The 22,736-nt window shown below is 41.6% G+C and overlaps 1 protein-coding gene across 7 annotated transcripts in view; it reads right to left on the reverse strand.

Annotated features, from left to right (window-relative positions):
* RAPGEF1 (Rap guanine nucleotide exchange factor 1) overlaps positions 1 to 22,736 on the reverse strand; it is a 188,330-nt gene that overhangs the window by 77,752 nt on the left and 87,842 nt on the right. For all 7 annotated transcript variants that reach the window (XM_036749203.1, XM_036749201.1, XM_036749200.1 and 4 more), the window contains 3 exons: positions 16,553 to 16,731; positions 10,624 to 10,780; positions 693 to 781 (listed from right to left, as the gene is read on the reverse strand). In XM_036749203.1, coding sequence (XP_036605098.1) covers positions 693 to 781; positions 10,624 to 10,780; positions 16,553 to 16,731 — 425 coding nt within the window. The remainder of the gene's footprint in view (positions 1 to 692; positions 782 to 10,623; positions 10,781 to 16,552; positions 16,732 to 22,736) is intronic.

Here is a 22,736-nt window from a genome sequence, read left to right on the forward strand (position 1 = left end):
AATGTTGGCCTATAACATGCGACTGAGTAAAGTGCTTCACTTTTCCATAACATAGCCAACTGTTCTGGTACAATTAATGATGCCATGCAATTTCCTTGCCATCCCCCTCAGAAAACAAAAACAAAAAGCCCCAGACCAAAAGAACACACCTACAACACCCTCAGGTTTTTTTTAAAAAAGATGTTGGTCATCCAAAACTCAAGAATGTTTGTCAAACAAAGCAATCAGACCATGCATTTCTAAAGGCCTCTTCCTAAACACTCATAGGCAGGCACCACTCAAAACTCCTGTATCATCTTTGGGGCAGTATGTTTCTAGATTGATGACCATAAAACAGATACCAGGTATATCTCACGTTGAGGTTTACAAAGGGCATTCCTCATCACAGCCCTGTGACGTAGATGGTATGAATACCACTTTCTATTTTCTAGATAAAGAAATAGAGGGGTAAAGAAACTGGATAGGTTTGTACAGCGGGTAAAGCTGGGATTCACACCAAAGTGCTTGGATTCCATGCCCCCTGCTCTTTCCATTATCCTGAGATACCTCTTAAGGATCTAGGAATGTAAGATTAAAAGAGCTCATGCAATCAGAAGTAACCCACTATATGTTCAAAGGCATGACCAGGTTTGGCTACCATTTCTTTCTTGGCTATGGAGTCCCTATTCTAAGAGCAAGGCCAAAGAACTTACCTGTCAGGCTTGCAGGCTGGTGAGCTGGGCTTAACTGGACTCGTGGGAGATGGATGCTCCTGCTTCTCTATCGTGAGTCTGACGAGCTCCTAAATCCAAAACAGAAAAATCGTGAGGCAGGCACCAATGAAGGAAACTCTCCTCTCATCTCCATTATCATCCAACCAACCTTCTCTCTAAGGCTAAGGATTTGGGGTCCTTCCTTTCTACTGGAATGTCTTTTGTAGGGTCTAGCCCTCAGCTTTCCAAAATGCAAATAGTACAAGACACCATAAAGAAATTACCATAGGTACCTACTTGAACTTCTTCCCCAAATCTCCCCTCCAAAAATACCCATTTTTTGTTTCATGCCAAAAAATTTCCAAAGCACAAAGGTTCTTGCTTCTCAGAAGAAATAGTCTACTGCTTCTAAAAACCAGAAAGATGAACACGATGTTTAATGACCAACGAACTCCTTTTGGAGCAAGGATGCTTCGTCTTTTGGTAGGGTGGAGCTAATCTTTAGTTCCCTAAAGTCTTGGTGTTTGCGTGTGTCCATGCTATGAGCTGGTGGTTGGAGTTTCTGAGTGGAGAAAAGAGAGGAAGTGGGTCATATTGTAAAATAATAACTACTCACGTTTCTATAGGAATCTATTCTACAGGAAGTGGATGGGACCTCACAGGCTATCTAGCCTGACCCCTTTATTTTACAGCTGAGGAAGTTGAGGCCTGAATCAAGTAGGACCTGAACTCAGGTCTTATGACTCCAGAGCCTCTGTGTGTGTGTGTGTGTGTGTGTGTGTGTGTGTGTGTGTGTGTGTACACATGTACACACACATACGTTGGAAGGGAAAGGGGAGAGTGTTCTGACAACCTTTGGTCTTACATCTAGAAAAAAAAGCAATTTTAGAAACATTTATAGGGCAGGAATGGATGGATAGTGGGTGAAAGACATTACTAAAATAACAATAGCAACACTACTTTTGAATCTTAACAGAAAAGCAGAGGAGAAAGGCACTGGCATTTCAGTTTCTGAGTATGGAGTCTAATCTTATTTCTTATTAACTTTTTCGTGGGCCAAAGAAAGATGGAATGGCAAGCTGGCCCCTAGGTGAAGAGCTATAAAGTTAACCTCAATTATAAAAGCATAAAGCATGTGCCATCAGAGTCTTTAGAATGAGGCTTCACTCAAGAGAGGCATTTGGAGTGGCTACTCTCCCATTCTAGAAGGGGAGACACTAGCAGGAGAAAGAGGAAGAGGGGAATGTTAGTATTTCCCTAGGAGTTATTAAAGTTTTATAAACACTTAAAGGGCAACCACCTATCTGACTATTCTAGCTAAAGCAGCAGAGGAGGAGATAAGCATGTGATAATCCCACTCTATGTATATGCCCAATAGCCATCAAAATAAGAATGGCTCATTTCCCCACAATGCCACCTGAGGAGAGAGTGAGCATTTTATAGATACAAAGGCCAGCCAGCTGACAAGGCTGTTATAAGAGCAACAAAAGTGAATGTTCACTTCTGCTACAAACTGGAACTATCAAATCAGAAGTCCTAATCAAATTTGTGGGACAGACAATGCATAGGAAAGCCTTTTAAATTACATATTGGGTGAAGGGGAGCAATGAAATGCTGGGTGCCTATTCACATCTATTGAGGGATGAAAGAATGTCTCAAAACTTCATTAGACATCACAGCTGTAAGTAGGAGTATTTTCTTTTGGGGTGAGCAGAGGACAGTTTAAACAAGGGTATGATTGCACCTTGAGAAAGGACAGCATGACCCTTGCCCCAGTGAGGGTCGAAGGGGAAGCCACCCTCTCTCCAGGTGGGTCAGAGGGACAGGATAAAATGTAGCTAATATTGGCAGGTTCCTTTCCTCCATCCCACATCAGAAACCTAAAGCAAAGGCCTGGTTCTGCAGGGATGGTTACGGTTCTTTTAGAGTGATCATCATTGGGTGACCAATGTCCCTCAGAGAGAGGCAACAGCAACTGTAGATTCTACTTCTTCAGGGATGGGAGAAGAATCAAAGAAAGTCATGCACATACATGCAAGCCTTCCTTCAGACTTCTAAGGAGAAGCCTGCTGCATGGTCACAAATCTCCATTCACCCTTTCTATGGCCTGGGATTGAAGGTCTGCAAACAAAACAAAACAAAAAACTTGGAGCTCTTTTCCCTATGAGTAACTTTCATGCTTGAAGAGACTACACGTGTAGAATTCTGCCTATATTTTTTTTTTGCTGGATGAAAGGAGGCCTTAGGGATCACTGTGGCCACCAAGACCTCTGTGTGAATCCCCAGATCACATCTGACCTGGCCTTTCAAGACTCCAGCCAATGATGACAGGGTGTCAGCACAGTTCTGGGGAGTGGCTGTTAACCAATTTTTGCTCCATTAGATGCATAAGCATTAACAAAGTCAAGTACAGTTCTTTCAGAATTAGCTCCTTTTTCTGGCTAGTACAGCTGGAGTTGACTGATCTTGGGGGCATGACTGAAGGCCCATCTGTTTGCTCAAGCTTTTGGTTTACATGTAGGTACAAGAAGAGTTTGTTAAATTTCTATAGAGCTGGCTCTGAAATGATAAGGTTAACTTTGCCCCCTTTATGCATTCCTAGTGTTCCTACCAGTAAGTGAATGGAATTGACATAGTTAAAGGAATATAGAGTCCAATATGTGTCCAGAATGTATTTTTACTGGTCAATCTGAATAACCACAGAATGCTGTAAAAGATAATCCCACAGGTAACTGCATGGAGGAGAGAGCGACAGTGGACTGCCAATGAGACACCCGGTTTCAAGTCTTGGCTCTGAAAGCTACGACCTTAGGAAAGTCATCTTAAACCCTCCAGTCCTCAGTTTTCCTCATCTGTAAGATGAGGGCACTGGAAGGATTAGATAAGCTAAGAGAACACACCTAGTTTCCTCAATGATTCAAGTCACCAGGCCTACACCCAAGAGGAGAGTGACCAGGATGGGGAGGACACTGGAGACCATGTCACAGGAGGGGAAGACTGACTTGAGGAATTGGGGAAGTTTAACCAACAAGAGAAGCATGGCTGCCATCTTCAAGTGTTTGAAAGACTACCGGGAAGAAGAGGGATTAGGAGTGTTCCGTGGTGGTAGGGGTGGGGGGGAGGGGAGACTGGTCAGGAGGAATGATGAGAAGAAATCAATGGAAACCACAGGAAGACAGAGTTCCACTGGATATGTCAGCAAAAACACCTTCAACAACTGGTACTATTCAAAATTGGAATCGGCTACCTTGGGAGGTAGTTGGTTTCTCTTTGCCTGTGACATTTAAGTGAAGACCAGATGACTACTTGCCAGCAATACTGTAAAAAGGATACCTTCTTTAGACTGGATAGCATCTGAGGTCCCTTTCAGCTCAGGTCTTATTCTACCCAATAGCCTATGTGCCTATGAAAACACTTACATCTGTGTTCCTGGGGCATCTCATAAGGTTTTTTTCCCTTCACTTTTTGCTGCCTCCTCCTTCAGAGCAAGCTGTAAGAGATGGTGATGGACCCAAAAACTGAAGTTACTTTCTTTCTTTCTTTTTTTTTTTTTTTTTAGGAAGCATGATCAGACACTTTGAGAGCTCAAATGACTGATGATACCACATTGTACACGCAGCAAAAGGAATGAAAGTAAATGACATTTTAAGCACGAAACAAAAATTTATTTTCTGGGGATTTGCTGGCAACTTGACAAATAGAGCATGTTCTGTAACTTCTGTGACATCACCTTGTTTTCATCTTTGATCTAATTTAGTCTCAAATATTAGCTGCCTGATATATAATATTCGAATGCAGCAGACTGAATACCTCTGACTTTATCACTGAAATAGGGGTGAATATTAAGAGAATACTCTTCCTAAAGATTATACAGAGAGGCAGGATTGTGAAGTGGATGAAGAACTGATCTCAGAGGAAGGAAGATTTTGGTTCAAGTCTTTGTCTCTGAAACATAATGGATTTGTGATCCTTTCCATGCCCCAGATAAACAGCTCTTAAACTTTTTGGTCTCAGGACTCCTTTACCCTCTTAAAAATGACTGAGGACCTCAAAGAGCTTTTGTCTGTTTGGATTATATCTACTGATATTTACTACATTTGAAATCAAAACTAATAAAATTTGAAAAAAATATTAATTTAAAATAAAAAACCCATTATACATTAACATAATGTATTTTTTAATGAAAAATAACTATATTTTCCAAAACAAAATATTTAATAAGAAGAGTGGCAGTGTCTTACATATTTTTACAAATCTCTTTGCTGTCTAGATTAACAAAGACTACTCGATTCTCATATCTGATTGACTCTGCTGTGATATATTGTTTTGGTTGAAGTAAATGACCATGATCCAGCCTCATACAGATATGTAGATGGAAAGGGAGGAGGATTTCAGGAGGCAAATAACATCTTAGTATTATTATAAAAACAGTTTTGACTTTGGGGATCCCCCAGGATGCTTGGACCACATTTTGAAAATCACCGCTCCAGATAGCTCTTTTAAGGCTACCTAAATAGTAAAGAAAAAAAAAAGTTCATATGTACTGGTAGAAGTTTTTTACATCAATTAAAGCACTGGTTCAGACCAAAAACAGAGTTTAAAAATTTTAAAATGCTGAAGAATTTAGGTCTATCTTCCCTAAACATCTTACGTACTTTATAATAAATAGCTCACTTCTCTGTAACTCTCTTAAAGGTTTACAAAGTACTTTTCTCAACAACAGCTCTGTGAGGTAGGTGGTGCAAATATGACTGTCTGTGTTTTACCTCAGATGAGGACATGGTGACTCAGAGCTTACATGGCTTCACCATGGTCATCTAGCTGGAAAGGCAGAACCAGAGCTCAAGCTTAGGGCTTCTGACCCAAAGACTAGGGTGGCTTTCCACTGGACCATGCTGGCTCTTGTGTAAAAGGCAAAAAGAGGACCTGAAGGTATATTTAATGCTCTTTCTACTAGCCCAGAGTTTTCATTCCTTCTCTCACTGTTCACCTTATCCACATAAAAATGAGGAAAATGATAGGAGGGTTTCAAGTTGCTAAAGGTAAACCATTTTGTTAATGTCTTCATTCTCTCCTTGGTGACAAGAAGGGAATGTGTCTAGCATAGGGGAATGAAGACAGGTGTGGTAAATATCCAGCTGATGGCAGTGCTCCCAGCCAGGTTATTCACTGGCAGGGTCAATGGGGGTGAAATTCACCAATAAGAGCATACTTCGCACAACTCCCCAGTAGCAACTCCATGTCAATAACCATCTCTTATAGGTCTACCTTTGAAGGTGAAACTTACATTACTCTATAGACACAGGTCGCCTATATCTCTTCCATCTCTGTCTTTCCCTTCTTGTTTGCCTGCTTAAGTCACACAGGAGGTGATCTGGCCCTCGAGGGCCTGAGGTCGGGGCACTGTTAAATCAACTTCGCCAGCCCATGTCCTGGTCCTTTCATCTACAGATCAGTTCTTGAGAGATATGATTCTTCACACCTCTTTGGCCTTAACTGAGGAGGCTCTGTGAACCCCTGGAATATGGGGCTGGCCAGAGTAATGATTACACACAACTTAAATGTTTCCCTTAACTGATGCTGCTTAATAAATTTTACAGGACTTTTTGACACAAATGCAACATTATAATGGTGACAAAAGGGGGTTTTTCTATCCTGCCCACAGCCCAAGATTTTTCAAAACTCTAACAAACCAGGAGCAAAAGTTTGTTCCTCATGTAGGAACTGAGTTAACAAGCATTCAAAATAGAGAAGTGCATTCGGTGTGATTGGATAATACCAATAGAAAAGCTCTTCAGAGTTTCACTTCTAGATACAAATTGGCATTCCTTAAAAAGGCTAGAAACAAGGCAGCCAGAGGCAGGCTCAAATTCTTCCAAAGTCAAATGAGAATGAAGGAGAATGAGGACAGAAGACTAATGGTGCTGGGAAATGTCTGAATTAGCACCAGCAATTGTACTTGGAATACTATTTTGAAACCAGGACACCCTTGCATCAGAAAAAAACACAACCAGCTGGAAGAAATTCCAACTCAAAAATTAAAGGTAAAGGCGGGCGGGGGGGTGGGGTGGGGTAACCTGCTTCAGTTTCCTCCTCTATTATCAAACCTGGCCTCAGAGACAGAAGTCAGACTAAACTGCTCTGAGGTCCCATTCATCTTGAAATTTAATGTGATTTGAGAAGCCAAAGGAACTAAAGTTAACTGTGAATTACTGGAAAAACTTAATAATCTACAAATACCTGATGATATAAAAAGATTTCTTGGCCTAAAACAGGCAATCTAATAACTAAGAGTAATAGGATGGAACTGAGAAAGAACACGTTTGGGTCAAATAAAAAGGAAAACTGCTGTTCCTTACAATGGTTGGAGCAGATGTGGTAGTTCTACACCCAAAAATCTTTCTTTTTCCTTGATGAGTTAAAAAAAATTCTATCTCGTGTTCTAGTTAAGCAGGTTTGCTAAAGGGAAACATTAATTCTCAAAATATCAAATGGGATATTATGAAGGTTTAAAAAAAATAGAGCATAGGCATACTTCACATTCCATGCATGAGAGTCTGAATTTACAGTTGAGATAAATTAGGGGGTGATCATTTCGCTTTACAAAAAGATCCTCCAGGAATTTCCTTTAAGGAACCCTCTTAGTGCATTTTAAATATGATTCAATCTATATACAGCTTTTTCAGGAATATGGTTACGTACATGTAAGTAATCATGACACGAGGCATGATGACACAGACAAGATCTATAGTCATGATTTCTAGGAAGGTGCCAATCTAGAAAATAATTCACCTGTTTACAGGTGTAGAGCTTTTGGTTTTTTTTTTCATGGGGTGGGGGGAACAGAAGAGGAAATATGTGATGATAAATTATATTACTCATTTAGGGAGAACCCCCCCCCCCATGCTTTTGTAACCCTGTTAAAAACAGATCACATTTAGGAACTGAATGAGTGACTTCAAAGGTGGTGAGTCAGTTCAAAGGAACGTGCCAGAGTTTCTCCTCCAACTGTGACGAATACATCCTCACAACCATACTTCATTTCTGTATTCAGTGCTGCTGGTCTCCCCTCCTCCTCTCCCCCAGGGCTGAGCACAGTTCTTTTACAGTACCAAGACATGAGCTTATAAGGTGTCCTGACCTAAATAGGTCAACAGGGGAGGCTAGAAGCCAGATGGTCTCCGGAGTAAGGCAAACAATCCAGGGCTTTTCTTCAGACTCAAGCACTCCTGGAAATAGCACCTGACGTCTCTACATGACTAAAAATCTTAACAACTAAAAAGCTTAACAACTTTCTAGCCTCAATTACTGTAACAGTTGGAAGCAGATCCTGCATACTTCCTCACTGCCTCCTATCCCAATTTTTTTTGGAGGGGGGAAGGCAGGACAATTGGGGTTAAGTGACTTGCCCAAGGTCACACAGCTAGTAAGTGTGTCAAGTGTCCGTGGCCAGATTTGGACTCAGGTCCTCCTGACTCCAGGGCCGGTGCTCTACTCACTGAGCCACCTAGCTGCCCCACCCCATCCCTATTTTTATTTGTAGATGTCTGGGGTGTGAGGGTAGCCACATCTGAGAACACCTTTTACTTTATTCTACGTATTCTAAGATGCACACACCCTCTGACCCACTGCTAAAGTGATTTCCCTAAAGTACAGGTCTAATCATATCATAAAACTGAGTTAATCACTCCATAGGTTCCCTCTGACTTCTAAAATCAAAGAGAAAATCCTTTGTTTGGTATTTAAAGCTCTTGACAAACTCAGCCTAGCCTACCTCTCAGGGCTTGTTACCCACGATGCCCACCCCTCCGTGCACTCTCCAGAGTGGAGCATTATGGACCTTCTTGCTGTTCCATCTTCCAACTCCAGGCTTTGCACTCTCTCCTCACCTCTATCTTTTGGAATCAAGACTCAGCTAAAGCATTGCCTTTTGCATGAGGCTTTTCCTGGTGTTGGTGTTTCATTACCTTGTATTTGCTTTGTATGTATTCTGTATAGAACAATCTATCTATCTAACCACATACACACATATACAGACACACATGTATTTTTCATTAGAATATAAGCTCCTTGAAAGCTTTGTCTGTGTATTCTTTTGTATTCTTCACACAGTGCCTGGTAAATAGTGGGCACTTGAATGCTTGTCAACTGAGAACAATTTCAACAAAAGTATGTACTGGCTGCTTCATAAGTCACAACTAGGACTATTTTAGACAGAGCAGATAAGTGATACGATGGTGTTTTAATATTCGTGACTCTATGTGGAAAATAAGATCAGGAACACTGCAAGTTTTCATGCTCAGAAACTCAATCTAACTACCTTCTGAGCTTGGTAACTTCTGAAAATTATTTTTCATTTGGTCAAAAGCACTGAAAATCTGGCCTAAAAAAAATACCTCTAAGAGTGAGCATTTCTAGATGAAGGCCTAGAAGGGCTAGTGGCTAAAGCCTATTTAAACCACCCTTTGGGATGAGAATGAGAGGGATACATTGCCCCAAAGGTGAATTCAACGGCCATGTATCCCTCAAACATGGCATCTCAGTAGTGTCTCTTTTTAGAAAGAAAGCTACATGGGAGCAGTTAAAAAAGCAAAGGACTTGAGGAGGGGTGGAGAGGGAAAAAGGGAGAGAATGTGGAACTCACAGTTTTAAAAACAAATGTTAAAAATTGTTTTTACATGTAACCGGGGGAAAATAAAATACTAAATAAAAGCTAGGTAAAAAAGCAAAGGACCAACAACATTTATTAGGGCTGGAAAAGGTTTCAGAACAGAGAATGTCAGAACTGAAAGAGATCTGAGAAGCTACAACGTCAGAGCTGAAAGGCACCTTGGAACACAGAGCACTGGAATTAGAAGGCACCTTGGAACACAGAGCATTGGAGTTAGAAGGGACCATAGAACACAGAATGTTAGAGCTGGGAGGGACCTTAGAAGACAGAAGGTTAGAGCTGGGAGGTGGCCTTAGAACACAGAATGTTAGAGCTTGGAAGGACCTTAGAACACAGAACGTTAGAGCTCCGAGGGACCTTAGCACACAGTGCTAAGAGCTGGAATGTACCTTAGAGGATATCTGGTCCAACCTCCTCCCTCCTCCCAAATGCAGGAATTCTTCCTATAGCATCCCTGATAAACTGTCACTCAGTCTCTAATTTTGAGGAGCTCATAATGCATTCTGCTCCATTGTAGGGCAGCTCTAATTGGTAGAAAGGCCTTCCTTATATTGAGGGAGCAACTGCCTCTCTGTAACTTGAATGCCTGGTTTCTAGTTTTTTCCTTTGGAGCTACTGGGGAAGGGAGTCATGTTGACGTATCTTTTAGGAATCTGACAACAGGGCAATCCACTTTAAAAGAATGCAAAACTGAAGTAGGTTTCCAGACTAGTCAAGTGCTCAAAAGAACGATTCAGCCTACAACCTCTGCCTGCTCCCAAGCAGAAGTCTTAAGGCAATGTCCCTGTGTGGGAATGAGTCTAGTTTTTCCTACCAAAAATTGACAAAAAGCTCTTTCTGGTAAAGGAAGAGGTGATAGCTGAACTGTTGTTTCTCAGAACATCTCCCTTCAGATTTCATTCAGGTAACAAAACATGCCCTGTCAGACATGCAGTGTGAAAGGTTGCTGCCAATTTAATACGATGCTCAATGAAGATGGGTTGCTTCTGGCAAGTTCTTAAACTGCCAGATGAGGGAGTGTGCACTGTCAAAGTCACCAGATAAACCTCTCCTAAGAGAATGAAGAAATAACCATACAGGACAGCTCATTCAGCCCTGAGATGATGGAAGAGATTAAAATGTATTAATGTCACAAGTGAGTCCTTTATGTTTTAGGTGCCCCTAAGAGACTCTGCTGGTCAGAAGAATTTATATCCAAATATGATTATTTCCTTTTATTGCATGTCCCATCCCAGATGTATGACACCTGGAGCACAGTACCTTCACTCCATCCAAAACAGCTTTGATGACTTCTCTCACAGTTGTGACCATCTCTTTATCTTCCGAGTTCACACCTTCCAGCATCACTTGATCTGACCAGCGAATGAGATTGGCTAGACTCTGGTATACCCGGCTGTAGCAAGAGGAGATGGCTGAGCTATAGGGGAGGAAGGATGGGAGGACTGGTAAGAACATGGTCTGATACTTTAAGAAATCCTACCATTGAACGAGTTGTTGGGAAAATGGAATACGATTCCAATGCAGGTGGATTTTCCTGGCAGCATCAATAGTGTTGAGGTCAAATTTCAATATTTACAAAGCGTCTCCCTATCTTCTTCCATAAAGGGGTATTATTTACTTATCAGCCACAGTCTACATAACATCATACCACCTTTGTGAACTGTGACCCAAAGGCTCGTGATCTTTTCATGGCAGGTTTCATGGCAGGTTCTTTGGAAAGAGAGATCATGACATCTTATTTCATTGGTAATTTATTAGAATTTCTCCCTTAGTAAACTGTGAAAAAAACATTCAACTTCTCAGCTCCTGTATTCTATTGTGACTTGGTCTCTCACAGGCCAAACCTTTTCAGATCTGTGATTTTTACTGGGGGTGGGGTCATGGGGTGTGGATCAAGGTCCAAAGCTGTGAGGTCATTTGCTCTCTAGTATAAGTTTAAGAAAAAAGAAACTTTGGTTATTTTGAGGTTGCTTTAATGGCTATGCAGCAGTAGCCAAGAAAAAGATATTTTCATAATGTTGCCATGTACTTTAGAATCACTTTTCAGATAACTTTCATTTATGCTTCCCTGAAAGGCCAAAAACCATTTTCTCTTCATTCAGGGCATTAAGTATTCGATGCATTAAGTATTACCAACGAACACTGGGGTGGGGTGGGGTGGGGGTGGTGTTTAATGGATACCTTTTCCTTCCTCTGTGGGGGAAGATTGGTTGGGAGGCAGAGGAGAGAACAGGACTGAGGTAACCATTTAGGAATAAAACACCCTATTTGGGGGAAGAAAATACAGTGTTTCAAAGCAGAATGAAAATGGAAGTGCTTAGCAAAAACACTCATATGACAAAGCCTTGGAAATCAGATAAGAAAAAAAAGTCATGCAAATCCAAGGCTCAAAGGAAAGTTACATTTTTTTCCCCTTAGCCCATCACTCAGTTCTGTCGGTACATGTTCAAACAAGAGGAGTGAGACTAAAATGCAAGCTACTTCCAAATCCCATTAGAAACAGAAAAATGTCTACAAAACAAGGCTTCAAGAAGCCATGGTACAAAGGACCAGCTGTGAGTCTGGGGCTGGTTAATGTGGAGACAGGAAAGAAATGAGGGAACCTTAATGTTTATAGTGGCCTAAGCAGAAGGAGACTGAGAGTCAGAGGCAGTACACTTGGGGTCAGATCCCAGATCTGCCACTTATGAGCTGGGGGACCTTGTAAAAGTCATGTCCTCTCACTGGGCATCCGCTTTCCCATCTGCAGAATGGATCTCTAAGGTCCTTCTGGTTGTAGATCCTACAATCCTTCTTTGAAAACTCCATTAGCTTCTCAAGAATATTCCCATAATGAGGAGACATTGCCTAAAAAGGAATTCCTCCCAAGTAATTCTGGCAGGCTGATTAATCTTCCATGGAAGTAAAAATCAAAAAGCCCATTTTACACAACTCATTTCCATCTCCTTATGATAGTAATGTTTACCTAGAAGCACAAAAGGAATTCCAAAATTATACTGTTTTCTTGCACACACCATGGCCCGCCTCCCCTCAATCTTCTATGCACTAGCTTGTACGTAAAATAATATTCCTCTTAGGTTTGCTGTCAGGAAAGGAAGGAGAGGGGCAGGTATTATGAAAATGCTGCATGGTGGGTCAGTCAACTCCCTGTTTCTGAAATGGAGGAAAGCAGTCTTGTACATACCTAGAGAGATGCTGTTCTAACATGTCTTCCAAGACGTTGGCTGATAAGTTAGCGAAGGAGAATCATCTGTCATCATTTATAGAGCCTACAATCTATAAATGTAATTATCTTTGGATCTCTCCCAGTGCCTAGCACAGTGCTTGGCATATAGTGGGCACTTAGGAACAGTAGAGGACTAATAAATTTCTTTAGAGGCCATTTGGTCTGACCCACTTCATTTTACAGATGAGAAATCATGTCCAAGGTCACCTGGTTAGAAAGTTCCAATTCCATACTCCAACTTCAAATCAAGTGATTTTTTCCATGATACCATGCTGCCTCTTAAATGAATGAACAAAACAGCACATGTGATGACTAGCTGCCAAATTAACTTGAGGACAAGGGTTGAGCAAGGCTCCAGGATAAGCATTGGTTTTCTGCTATATAAAAATCCCAACTGTCTCTTCTAAGATTAATTCCAATTAGCTTTCCGTCAATATGGGCTAGTTCAATGTGTAAATGGGCCAACTAGCTAAAATCCTATGAAGGAAGCCTAGGGGGCAGATGGTTCCTTGGGAAATGGTAAGATATTCTTCTGCTTTATCTCTGCAAAGAAGGAAAATATTCCCCTCACTGTCAGCTTCTGAAAGCAGCTCATAAAGCCTTCAGTCTCAGGGGGATACACAAGTACAAAGCCATTTCAAAGAATCAAAATGGGGATGCATTTATTCTCAACAGGTAATATAGCAGGAAAACACGAAACCAGCAGGGAATCTGACAGCTGCTCAAGACCTGTCTCATCCTGGTTTGCTTTCATTGAGGATTTTATTCTATTAAAAACAAAACGAAAAGCTTTTCATGTATCATTAACAAGAATGGGTTGTTCTGGACAAATCTATTGCTTTACTCCTCAAGGGAGACATGCACTCTCTGGCATCCAAAGTCTCAGTCCCATATAATTTTCTTAAGCATTCCCTCTCTAATTCACCCTTCACATCATGCCTAGAATAGTCTTTCTTAAATATCTATTTGTTGATGCCACCCCTCACCTCCAAGGTTTCTTACTGACTACTGAATCAAGTTCTAACTCCTCTGCCTGGCATTCAAAGATCATCCTGATCTGATACTACCTTCTCTTTCCAGCCTCATCCCCTGGGAGGAGAAAGTGAGGCTAGTGACTGTGCACAACCCTCCCTCACTTAAATCCAATTCACTTGCAAGTCATGACATCATCTTCCTGATATCATGGTCCTCTTTGAGAATGAAGGTCAAACAACAACCTCTGAGTGGTCCAACCTGCCCACTGCGGACTCAACTGGCCGGTTCCAGTTGGGCTACTCAGCTCTGTCCTCTCCTCTCTTCCCCTTCCAGACTGATTTTTTTTTCTTTTGATTAGATAAAAGGGACCATACCTTGGCTAGTTTCTTAACCAGCCTAAATCACTCAATGGGTGTTGCCTCAAAGTGAGAACTCAGAAAGACCTTAGCTTAAAAAGGCCAGCGTCTCCTACTGCATCTGGGAAGTTTCCAGTTATCCTGATCTATAACTATCCACTGGACCCAGATGGCTCTGGAGGAGCCTATGACCTTGCACAGCTCTCCCTCACTTAAATCCAACTCACTTGCAAGGCATGGCATCATCTTCCTGATGTCATGGTCCTCTTGGAGAATGAAGGACAAATTACAACAGCAACCACCAGCCTGATCCCCTACCATTCAACTCTCCATCCCCTCTACGCCAGTCAAACTGGACTGAATCCCAATTCACAGACAGTACTTTGCTGCCCCTGGCCCTTTGTCCACGTTGTTTCCTATGTCTGAAATGACCTCCCCTTCTCTTCTGCGCCTGCTCAATCCTCACCCATTCTTCAAGCCTTATTTCCTCTAGGAACCTGATCCTGATGCCCTGGCTGGTAACTCTTTTCTCCCGTAGACCTCATTTGGCCCTTGCTTCCATTTTAAAAAATGAATTATTATAGACTACAGTTACCTATATTTGTGTGTCAAAAATTAGTAACCTAAATTATGAAATACTTTGAAGTTTACAAAGTATCTTACTCCCAATAACCTTGTAAAGTTGGTGTTATTGATGGTATCTCCATTTTACAGAGAAGAAAACAGACGAGAGAGCACAGAGGGGGTTGCGGTGAACTACCTTACTGTAAGTTTTCCGAAGGCAGGGCCCACCTCTCATTTAAACAATGTATTTCTCCCAGTACCTACTACAACGGTCTACATACAATAGGTGTCTGATAAGTTGTCCTGAAATGAATGGGGTTGTTGGAATCAAAGAGCAGCAATTCATGTGAACTCCTGACAAAGCTAAAGCAGCTGGAAAGACCAGCCTTTCTCTCTCAGGTTTCTAGACTGGCACATATTAGCAGATGTGAACTCAACTTTGCAATAACCTAGGATCTTTGGGAGAGCCAACAGAGTAGGAGAGAGGGTTATATCTTATATGAACCATGAACTTGGATTTAATATCTTAAGGCTGAAGATCCAGATGTGTCCAGATCAGTTCAGTTACTGCAAACAGTTTAATAATTCAATTCAAAAAACATTTAGTGGGTGCTTACTATGTGTGATGGGAGGGGAACATAAGTATGAAAAATACACAATTCTGATTCTCAAAGCATTCATCAGGGGACCACACAGAAGGAGACAGGATTTTGATTAGATGCTTGCTGTGAGAGAGGGACAAAGAAAGTGCCGTGTGGTTTCAGAACACGAGGAGGAGATCGATCACACCTGACTGGGAGAAATGTTGGGAAGCTTCATAGAAGAGGAGACCTGAAAACATGCCAGAGGAGAGATAGCTGAAATGATCATAAAGAGACCCCAGAGGTCATCAAATACCAACACTTCTTTCTGAAGATGAGGAAACAGGCCTGAGGTCACGGAGAGGCAGAGCTGCATTCACAATTAGCCCTTTGAACTTCGAATTCATCATTCAGTTTGATTAGACTCAAGAATGTTGGGGATTTTTTTTGGGGGGGGGTGTTATAACTATCTTCAAATATCTGAAGGGCCATTGTGTGGGTGAGGGGTCAGCCTTGTTCTCCTTGGTCTCAGAACACAGATGAACTAGAACCACTGGGGAGAAGTTACAAGAGAGACAGACTTTGGCTCCACATAAGGAAAAATTGTCCTAATAACTGGAGCAGTTCAAAAATGGAACAGGCTATCTTAAAAGGTACATAAGTCCTCCATCACAGGTCTTCAGGCCAAGGCTAACCGGTCACTTTTTGGAGACATCAAGGGGGATTTAATCTTCTGGCAGGCATTGACTAGATGCTTGCTGAGGCCCCTTCCTTTTCCAGGACTCCATGATTCTAGGAAGTGGCATTTGATCAGGGTCAAATTTTAAAAGGGAAAGGGGGTGCATTTCAGGTGGGGCACAGAAGCAGGAGAGGATGGCATAGTGAGTGTGGTGAGAAGGCACTATGTTATATAGTGAAAAGCAACCTGGATTTGGGGTCAGAAGGCCCGAGTTTTAACTGCAGCTTTACTCTTTAGTATTTGTGTGTTCTTAGACCCGACACTACCCCTCTCTAGGTCTCAGTTTCTTTGTCCGTATAGGGAAAAGATTGGACTAAATCAGAAGTTTTTAATCCAGATCCGTGAAATTGGTTTTATATATATAGAAAGACAGATAGACGTAGATACATACAGACACACACACACACACACACGCACATAAAATTCTCTTTCAATATAATTGGTTTCCTTTTTAAATCCTATATATTTTATTTTACACATTTAAAAACATTATTCTTAAGAAGGGAGTCAATAACACACAAACAGTTAAGAACCCCTGAATGAGAGAGTCCTCTGCGTTCTAAGTCCTGTGATCCTAGGCAAGCACTCATTTGAGCAAAGCAGAGACTGAGTGCAGGGAAGGGGGAGGACACAAAAGATGACATCAGCCGGGCCCATCCCGTGGTAGCACCTGGTTACTGACATTTTGGACTCTCTGGAACTGTTTTTACCCAGTTCTGACCCTCTGCAAAAACCCAAAGCAACTCACCTCTGTTGAATTCGAGGGTCGGTCTGCACTAGCGGCAGGATGGCCTCTAGGACCTTGCTGGCTGAGCCTGGAAGCATTTCCAATACCTTCTTGTCAATAGCCATTTTGTCCACAATGGTCTTAAAGTAGCGCAAGGCACTGACAACCTCTTTTTCTTTCTCTTCCAGCCAGCTGAGATTCTGAAACAGCGAGTTGAGGATGAGGAGGGGAAAAGAGAGAGATTAAAAGAAGCTATTTTTATTTTGCTGAAATTAGTCTGAGGCTGATGGAAAAAAGGAAAAGCTCTCAGCCACAGAAAATCCCACCCAAAGGATGGCAGTGGGGATACACAACACATGTAGACATGTGTATGTATAGGTATGTGCATACACATGCATATATATAGATATATACACACGTATACACAGACACACGTGCATGTGCATGCATGTGTGCATGCGTGTGTATGTGGTATTTGCCTTCTTCCAGGGTACCTGGACATAGGATGCTTAGATATATCTTCCTGAATTCCCTTCCTGGCTTCTCAAACAGACTTATTAGCCTGTGGCCTTGAAAAGTCATACACTGTCTCCTTCTTAGATTCCCCATCAACCCCGCACAGAGAGCGCCGCTAATCAAGGGTATTGTGACAACCAATTTGCTAATGGCTATAAGATATTTAGAAAACCAGCAGGACTCTGCGACCTTGGGCAAGTCACTTAACCCCAATTGCCCCACCTTCCCCTCTCAAAAAAAAAAAAACCACCAGCAGGAGGGTCCCCTAAGACACATATAGATAGGTTGCAGATTATATGAGGAATCTTCTTTCCATAGTTCTCTAAGACTGATAAGCCTATCTAGGTTTAGGAAGGTTAAAAACAAAATACCCCATCATAACTTTCCACTGGATACAAAACGACTTCCAAATGGCTAGGGGACGTGTCAATTTAAAAACGAATTAATCATAAAAGACTTGGGAACCACCAAGAGGTGAGTGGTCTCTGGGTGAGAAGTCGGTGCTCTGGTAACCAGGAGATGGCAATGATTATTCACTCAGGAAAAGCATAAACAGTGGCTGTCAGGACCCAAGCTTCCTTGGCTCACAGTAAAAGCTCTCTTGCATCAAGGAGAAGAAAATATGCCGTTTTGGATGATCCACATTAACAGAAGGCACCAAGCCCCCCCCAAGTCATTTCACTTTGGGATGCAATAAGGCACAAGTAGTCAGGCACAGAAAGGCAGACCCTCACATGGCCCGCCCCTTTTATGCTCGTCACCATTCCCCCTCCCAGTCTGGATCATCTGATCCTAGAGCTAGAGCAGGAAGGAACCAGGAAGGTCATCTAGTCCAACTCTTTAATTTTACTGCTGAAATACTGAGGCCTAGGACAAGGTGACTTGCCTAAGGTCACACAAGATAGCAGGGATCACAGCCAGGATTTGAATCTGGGTCCCTATGCCTCCAAATCCAGGAAATTTTCCACTATATTATGCTGTTTCCAATCTCTCTCTTCTCTCAGTGGCCTGAGATCAAGATGGAGGGTAGAGAAAAGGGAATGGTAGATAATGATAAATATTCACAAAATGGATAACCTATCCAAGTAATAGAGATTATAATTACAATTTAAACAAGGAAATGCGAAGGAAATGACATCCTGTGTCTTCCCTGGGATTAGGATTTCAAAACCACTGGTCCCTCTTTTGGGTGACTTCATTAAGTGGACTCAACCAGTGAGAATGCTCGAAAGAATAGACATGCACCCATAAACACAGAAAGCAACATTAGATTTAAACCAACATCTCTGCCAATCAAACCTTATTAACCATCCCAGTTGTAGCTTCTTTGAATAATTAAAAGGAAAGCAATGAAAAGTCTGTGCATACTAAGCTCCTGAACCTGAAAACTAGCTTCTTGTTCCCAAAAAAGGAGAGACAAGGAGGGTTGGAAGAGGAATAAATGTTAAATCCAAACCATTTTAAGTCAACAACCTTTATTAAGCACTTACTATATGCCAGGCAACATAATAAGAGCTGGGGGTACAAAGAAAGGCAAAAAATAGTCTCTGCCCCCAAGGAGCTAGTTCAGTCTAATGGAAGAGACAATACGCAAATGACTAAGTACAAACAAGACATACAAAGGATAAATTGGATGTCATCTCATAGGGAAAGCAACAGCATTAAGGATGACTGGGTAAGGCTTCTCCGAGGTGGGATATGAAGAAAGTCAGGGAAGCTAGGAGGGGGAAGATGAGGAGCCAGAGGAGTTCAGATATGGTAGACAGTCAGTGAAAATGCTCAGAGTCAGGAGGAGCAGCGTTTTGTTTTAGGAGGAGTAGCAAGGAGGTTGATGCCACTAGATTTCAGAGTTCAGGCAAAGGAGTACAGTCTAAGAAGGCTGGAAGGGTAGAATAGGATCAGTAGGAAAGGTTTTAAAAGCTAAACAAAGGATTGTCTATTTGATCCTGGAGGGGATCGGAAGCCCTTAGATTTAATTGCACCAGGGAATGTTGCTGTGGTCAGCTCAGACCTGCATTTTAAGAAGATCCCTTTGAAATCTGAGTGAAGGATGAACTGCAGGGATGGAAGATTTCAGAGACCAATCAGAAGCCTATTGCGACAGTCCAGGTGTGAGATGATGAGGGTCTGAACCACAGTAGTGGTGGAATCAGGAGAGAAAAGGACATATCCAAGAGATATTATGAAGGTAAAACTGACAGGGCATGGCAACAGATTTCATATGGGGGTTGAGACAGTGAACGGCTGAGGACAATACCCAGGTTGTAAGCTTGGGTGAACGGGATTATGGTGGTATCCTCAATAATGATAAGGAAGTTAAAAGAGATGAGAGGCTGGAGGGAAACATAATGAGCTCAATTTCGGACATATTGAGCTTAAGATGTCTATGAGACATCTAGTTAAAGATTCTAAAAGACAGTTGGAGATTCAAGACCAGAGATCAGGAGAGAGAGGTTAGGGATGGATAACTAGATCTATGAATCATCTGCGTAGAGATAATTGATTCCACGCGAGCTAATGAGATTATCAAACAAAATAGTATAGAAGGAAAAGAGGAGAGGGGCCTTCATTCAGTGCATATGAAAAAAAGCGGGGGGCGGGGGTAAGGAGGTAGTGTTCCCATTTGTGCACAAATAAAAAACTACTGACAATTTTCAAAGATTATAAAGTGAGGCAGTTGGAATAGCTGATCTCTAAGGCCCCCTTCCAGTCCTGATATCCTATAAGCCTACAAAATGCAGAGCTCTGGGAATATTTGTACAATGTGAGAATCAATGGTAACAGCTGAAAAAAAGAAAAGACGTTCGCTGGAGGAAACATTGTGAGAAGCTTTGGTACTGGGGTAGAAAAACCTTTCCAAAGGCAATGGGCAATTCAGAGTAGAGAAGAGGATTTCATGACATGGTGTTGGGGACCTGAAAGTTCCCTGGAAACTCTGCTGTTCTAAGATTCTCTGTCAAATCTGTCCATTTAGGGAGGCAGCCAGATTTTCCTAATAAAGGAGTTGACAGATTCAGGCTTCATGTTAACTCTCCTACAAATACTTCTAGAATTAATGTCCTCTGGGCATTATTCTTTCCCCCAGTCCCCCCAGCTACTAAATTGTGGCTTTCTTGGAAAATTCAGTCAGCAGTCCAAGCAGTTTAGGCTGAGATATTTACTTACAAGAAGCCTGAGCAAGAAGTAGGCACTCAATCCCTCCACTTCACTTAGATTGAGACACGAATTCTCAGGACCAAAGGCAAGCAGGGCCAACTCTCTCACTGACATGTGCTGCTCATGGCACTAGGCTCAAGGTACTGCCACTGACTCAAATAATCATACAACACTAGTGAATTCTAAATATGGGAATAAGGGCCTCAGTCAGGAGTTAGCCACGCTTTTAGCCTCCCCACATTCGCCCCACTAAGAAACGCCCACTAAGAAAAGCACAGGTGGGAAGAAGTAAAGACTGGAGAAAAAATGAAAAGTGAAAAGGAAAAGAAAAAAGATGAAAGATTTAATTATTTAATACTATGCTTTTAGAACCATAAGTTTAGGCCTAGGAGAAACCTCAGGGAAAATCTAGTCATTTGACAAATGGGACAAAGAAAAATGAAGAGATCTAAGGTCATATGGGGAATTAGTATCAGGACTAAAACCCATCCATGTCTCCTGACTCCCACTCCAGGGCTCTTCCCATATGATTCAATAACTACTGCTCAGTTATTTCATAATAGTCTATGTAAGACAGGCTTAGTTGGGAAGCTGGTGACAGGAGAACACTCACTTGGTCCTCAGATAGACTGCTTCTGTAATCAGTCAACAAGTATTCACTGAAGCTCCACAGGGTATAAGTAGCATCATATAAAAGTTAGATAACTGTCCACTTTTGTGTTTGATTAATCATTTGTATTTTTGCTGCCATTCCCCTAATTGGGTGCCATTGGTATTCCCAATAATTGTGTCAATTATAAATGTTCAATGTACTTATAGTATATTTGGCCTACATTAATTTGGGTTTTCCATGGGGCAAGGCCAATCTGTAAAGAGTTATAATTATTATTAGGATAATTCTAAAGAAGTATAGTTTTGTTATTCTCAAAAAAAATATAAAAACCAGGGGTCAGCAAAGAGGCGAACATCAGCTGTCATAAACTATCATAAATTCCAAAATCAGAATCAGAAAATGTTGGAACTAGAGAGGACTCTATGAAAGAGAGAATCACAGAATGTTGGAAGGGTAAGGACATTAGATAACAAATTATCCAAATGCTTCATCTGACAGATAGGGAAACATAAACTCTGGTGGCTCCCTATTACCTCTGGGATCAAACATAAAATTCTCTGTTTGGCTTTTAAAGTCCTTCACAACCTCTCCTCTTCCTATCTTTCCAGTCTTCTGACACCTAACTCCCTTCCTCATACTCTGCAATCCAATGACACCAGCCTCCTCACTGTTCCTTGTACAACATCCCCCGACTGGCTGCCCACGATGACTGGAACAGTCTTTCTCCTCATATCTGTCTTCTGGCTTTCTTCGAGTTTCAGCTCAAGTTTTACCTTACGCAAGAAGACTTTCCCAGTCCTTCTGAATCTTAGTGCTTTCCATCTGAGAATATCCCTAATTTACCCTGTCTGTATCTTGTTTGTGCATAGTTGTTTGCCTACTGTCTCTCCCATTAGACTGTGAGCTCCTTGTGAGTAGGGACTGTGTTTTTTGGGCTTTCTTTGTATCTCTAGATCTTAGTACAGTACTTGACATATAACAGGCACTTAATAAATACTTATTGACTGACTGAGACCTAGCCTAGGACTGGGTGGGAAGTGACTTGGCCAAGGTCACACATTTAGTAACAGAGTTGGGATATCTCCTAATACCCTGTCTTGTGCTCCTTCTATTACACTGTATTATTCTGTTAGAGCCATTGGGTCTATTACTAATTCTTGTTATCACTCTTTATCTATCCAAATGAAGCTATTTGGCATCTCCCAATACTGTACAGTGCTGGTACACAGCATCCCCAGTCTTACTCAAATCACCATTTGCTTCTATTTGTCTTCAGGAGAATCTAAGCTCCTTGAGGGCATGGACTCTTTTTCCTTTTTTGTCCTCCTATTCCTGATGCCTAGCACAGTGCCTGGAACATGCCTGGACTCATGGAAAGGCTTAATCTCCCTGGGTCTTACTCCCCTTTGGGGCTCTGTTTATTTTATTTCATTTTTTCCCTCTATTTCATCTTACTGTTTCTTTTTATAAATGCTAAAAAAATTTTAAATTCTTTATGGAATACTTCATATTTTCCATGGGAAAAGTGTTATGGAAACCCCATAGGTAAATATCAAAATGCAAAAATCAATCAAAAGACAACCATCTTGAATCTCAGAAAATAACAAAGAAATCCTAAAAATCTTTTTGGCATGGTCTGGGTTCCTAGACCTTGGCAGACTCCCCAATATTTCCTGGGCTGTCCTTATGTTCTCATTGTATGTGTGGATTTAGAAAAATGCCCTGTTATATTTACTTTGTCCAGCATAATCACTCAAGTGGCTTATCATCTGATTACAGCGATTTACCCCTTAAAGAGGCATAATCAAAAAGAAGGAATTAAGCCGGGCCAAAGAACATTATCTGAAACCTCAGGCTAACTCTCCATCTTCCTCTCTCATGAGTCATTCTGTACCTTGCGAAGCCTCTGCCTTTTATTTC

The sequence above is a fragment of the Trichosurus vulpecula genome, chromosome 3, assembly GCF_011100635.1.
Source record: "Trichosurus vulpecula isolate mTriVul1 chromosome 3, mTriVul1.pri, whole genome shotgun sequence".
Classification (NCBI taxonomy): Eukaryota; Metazoa; Chordata; class Mammalia; order Diprotodontia; family Phalangeridae; genus Trichosurus; species Trichosurus vulpecula.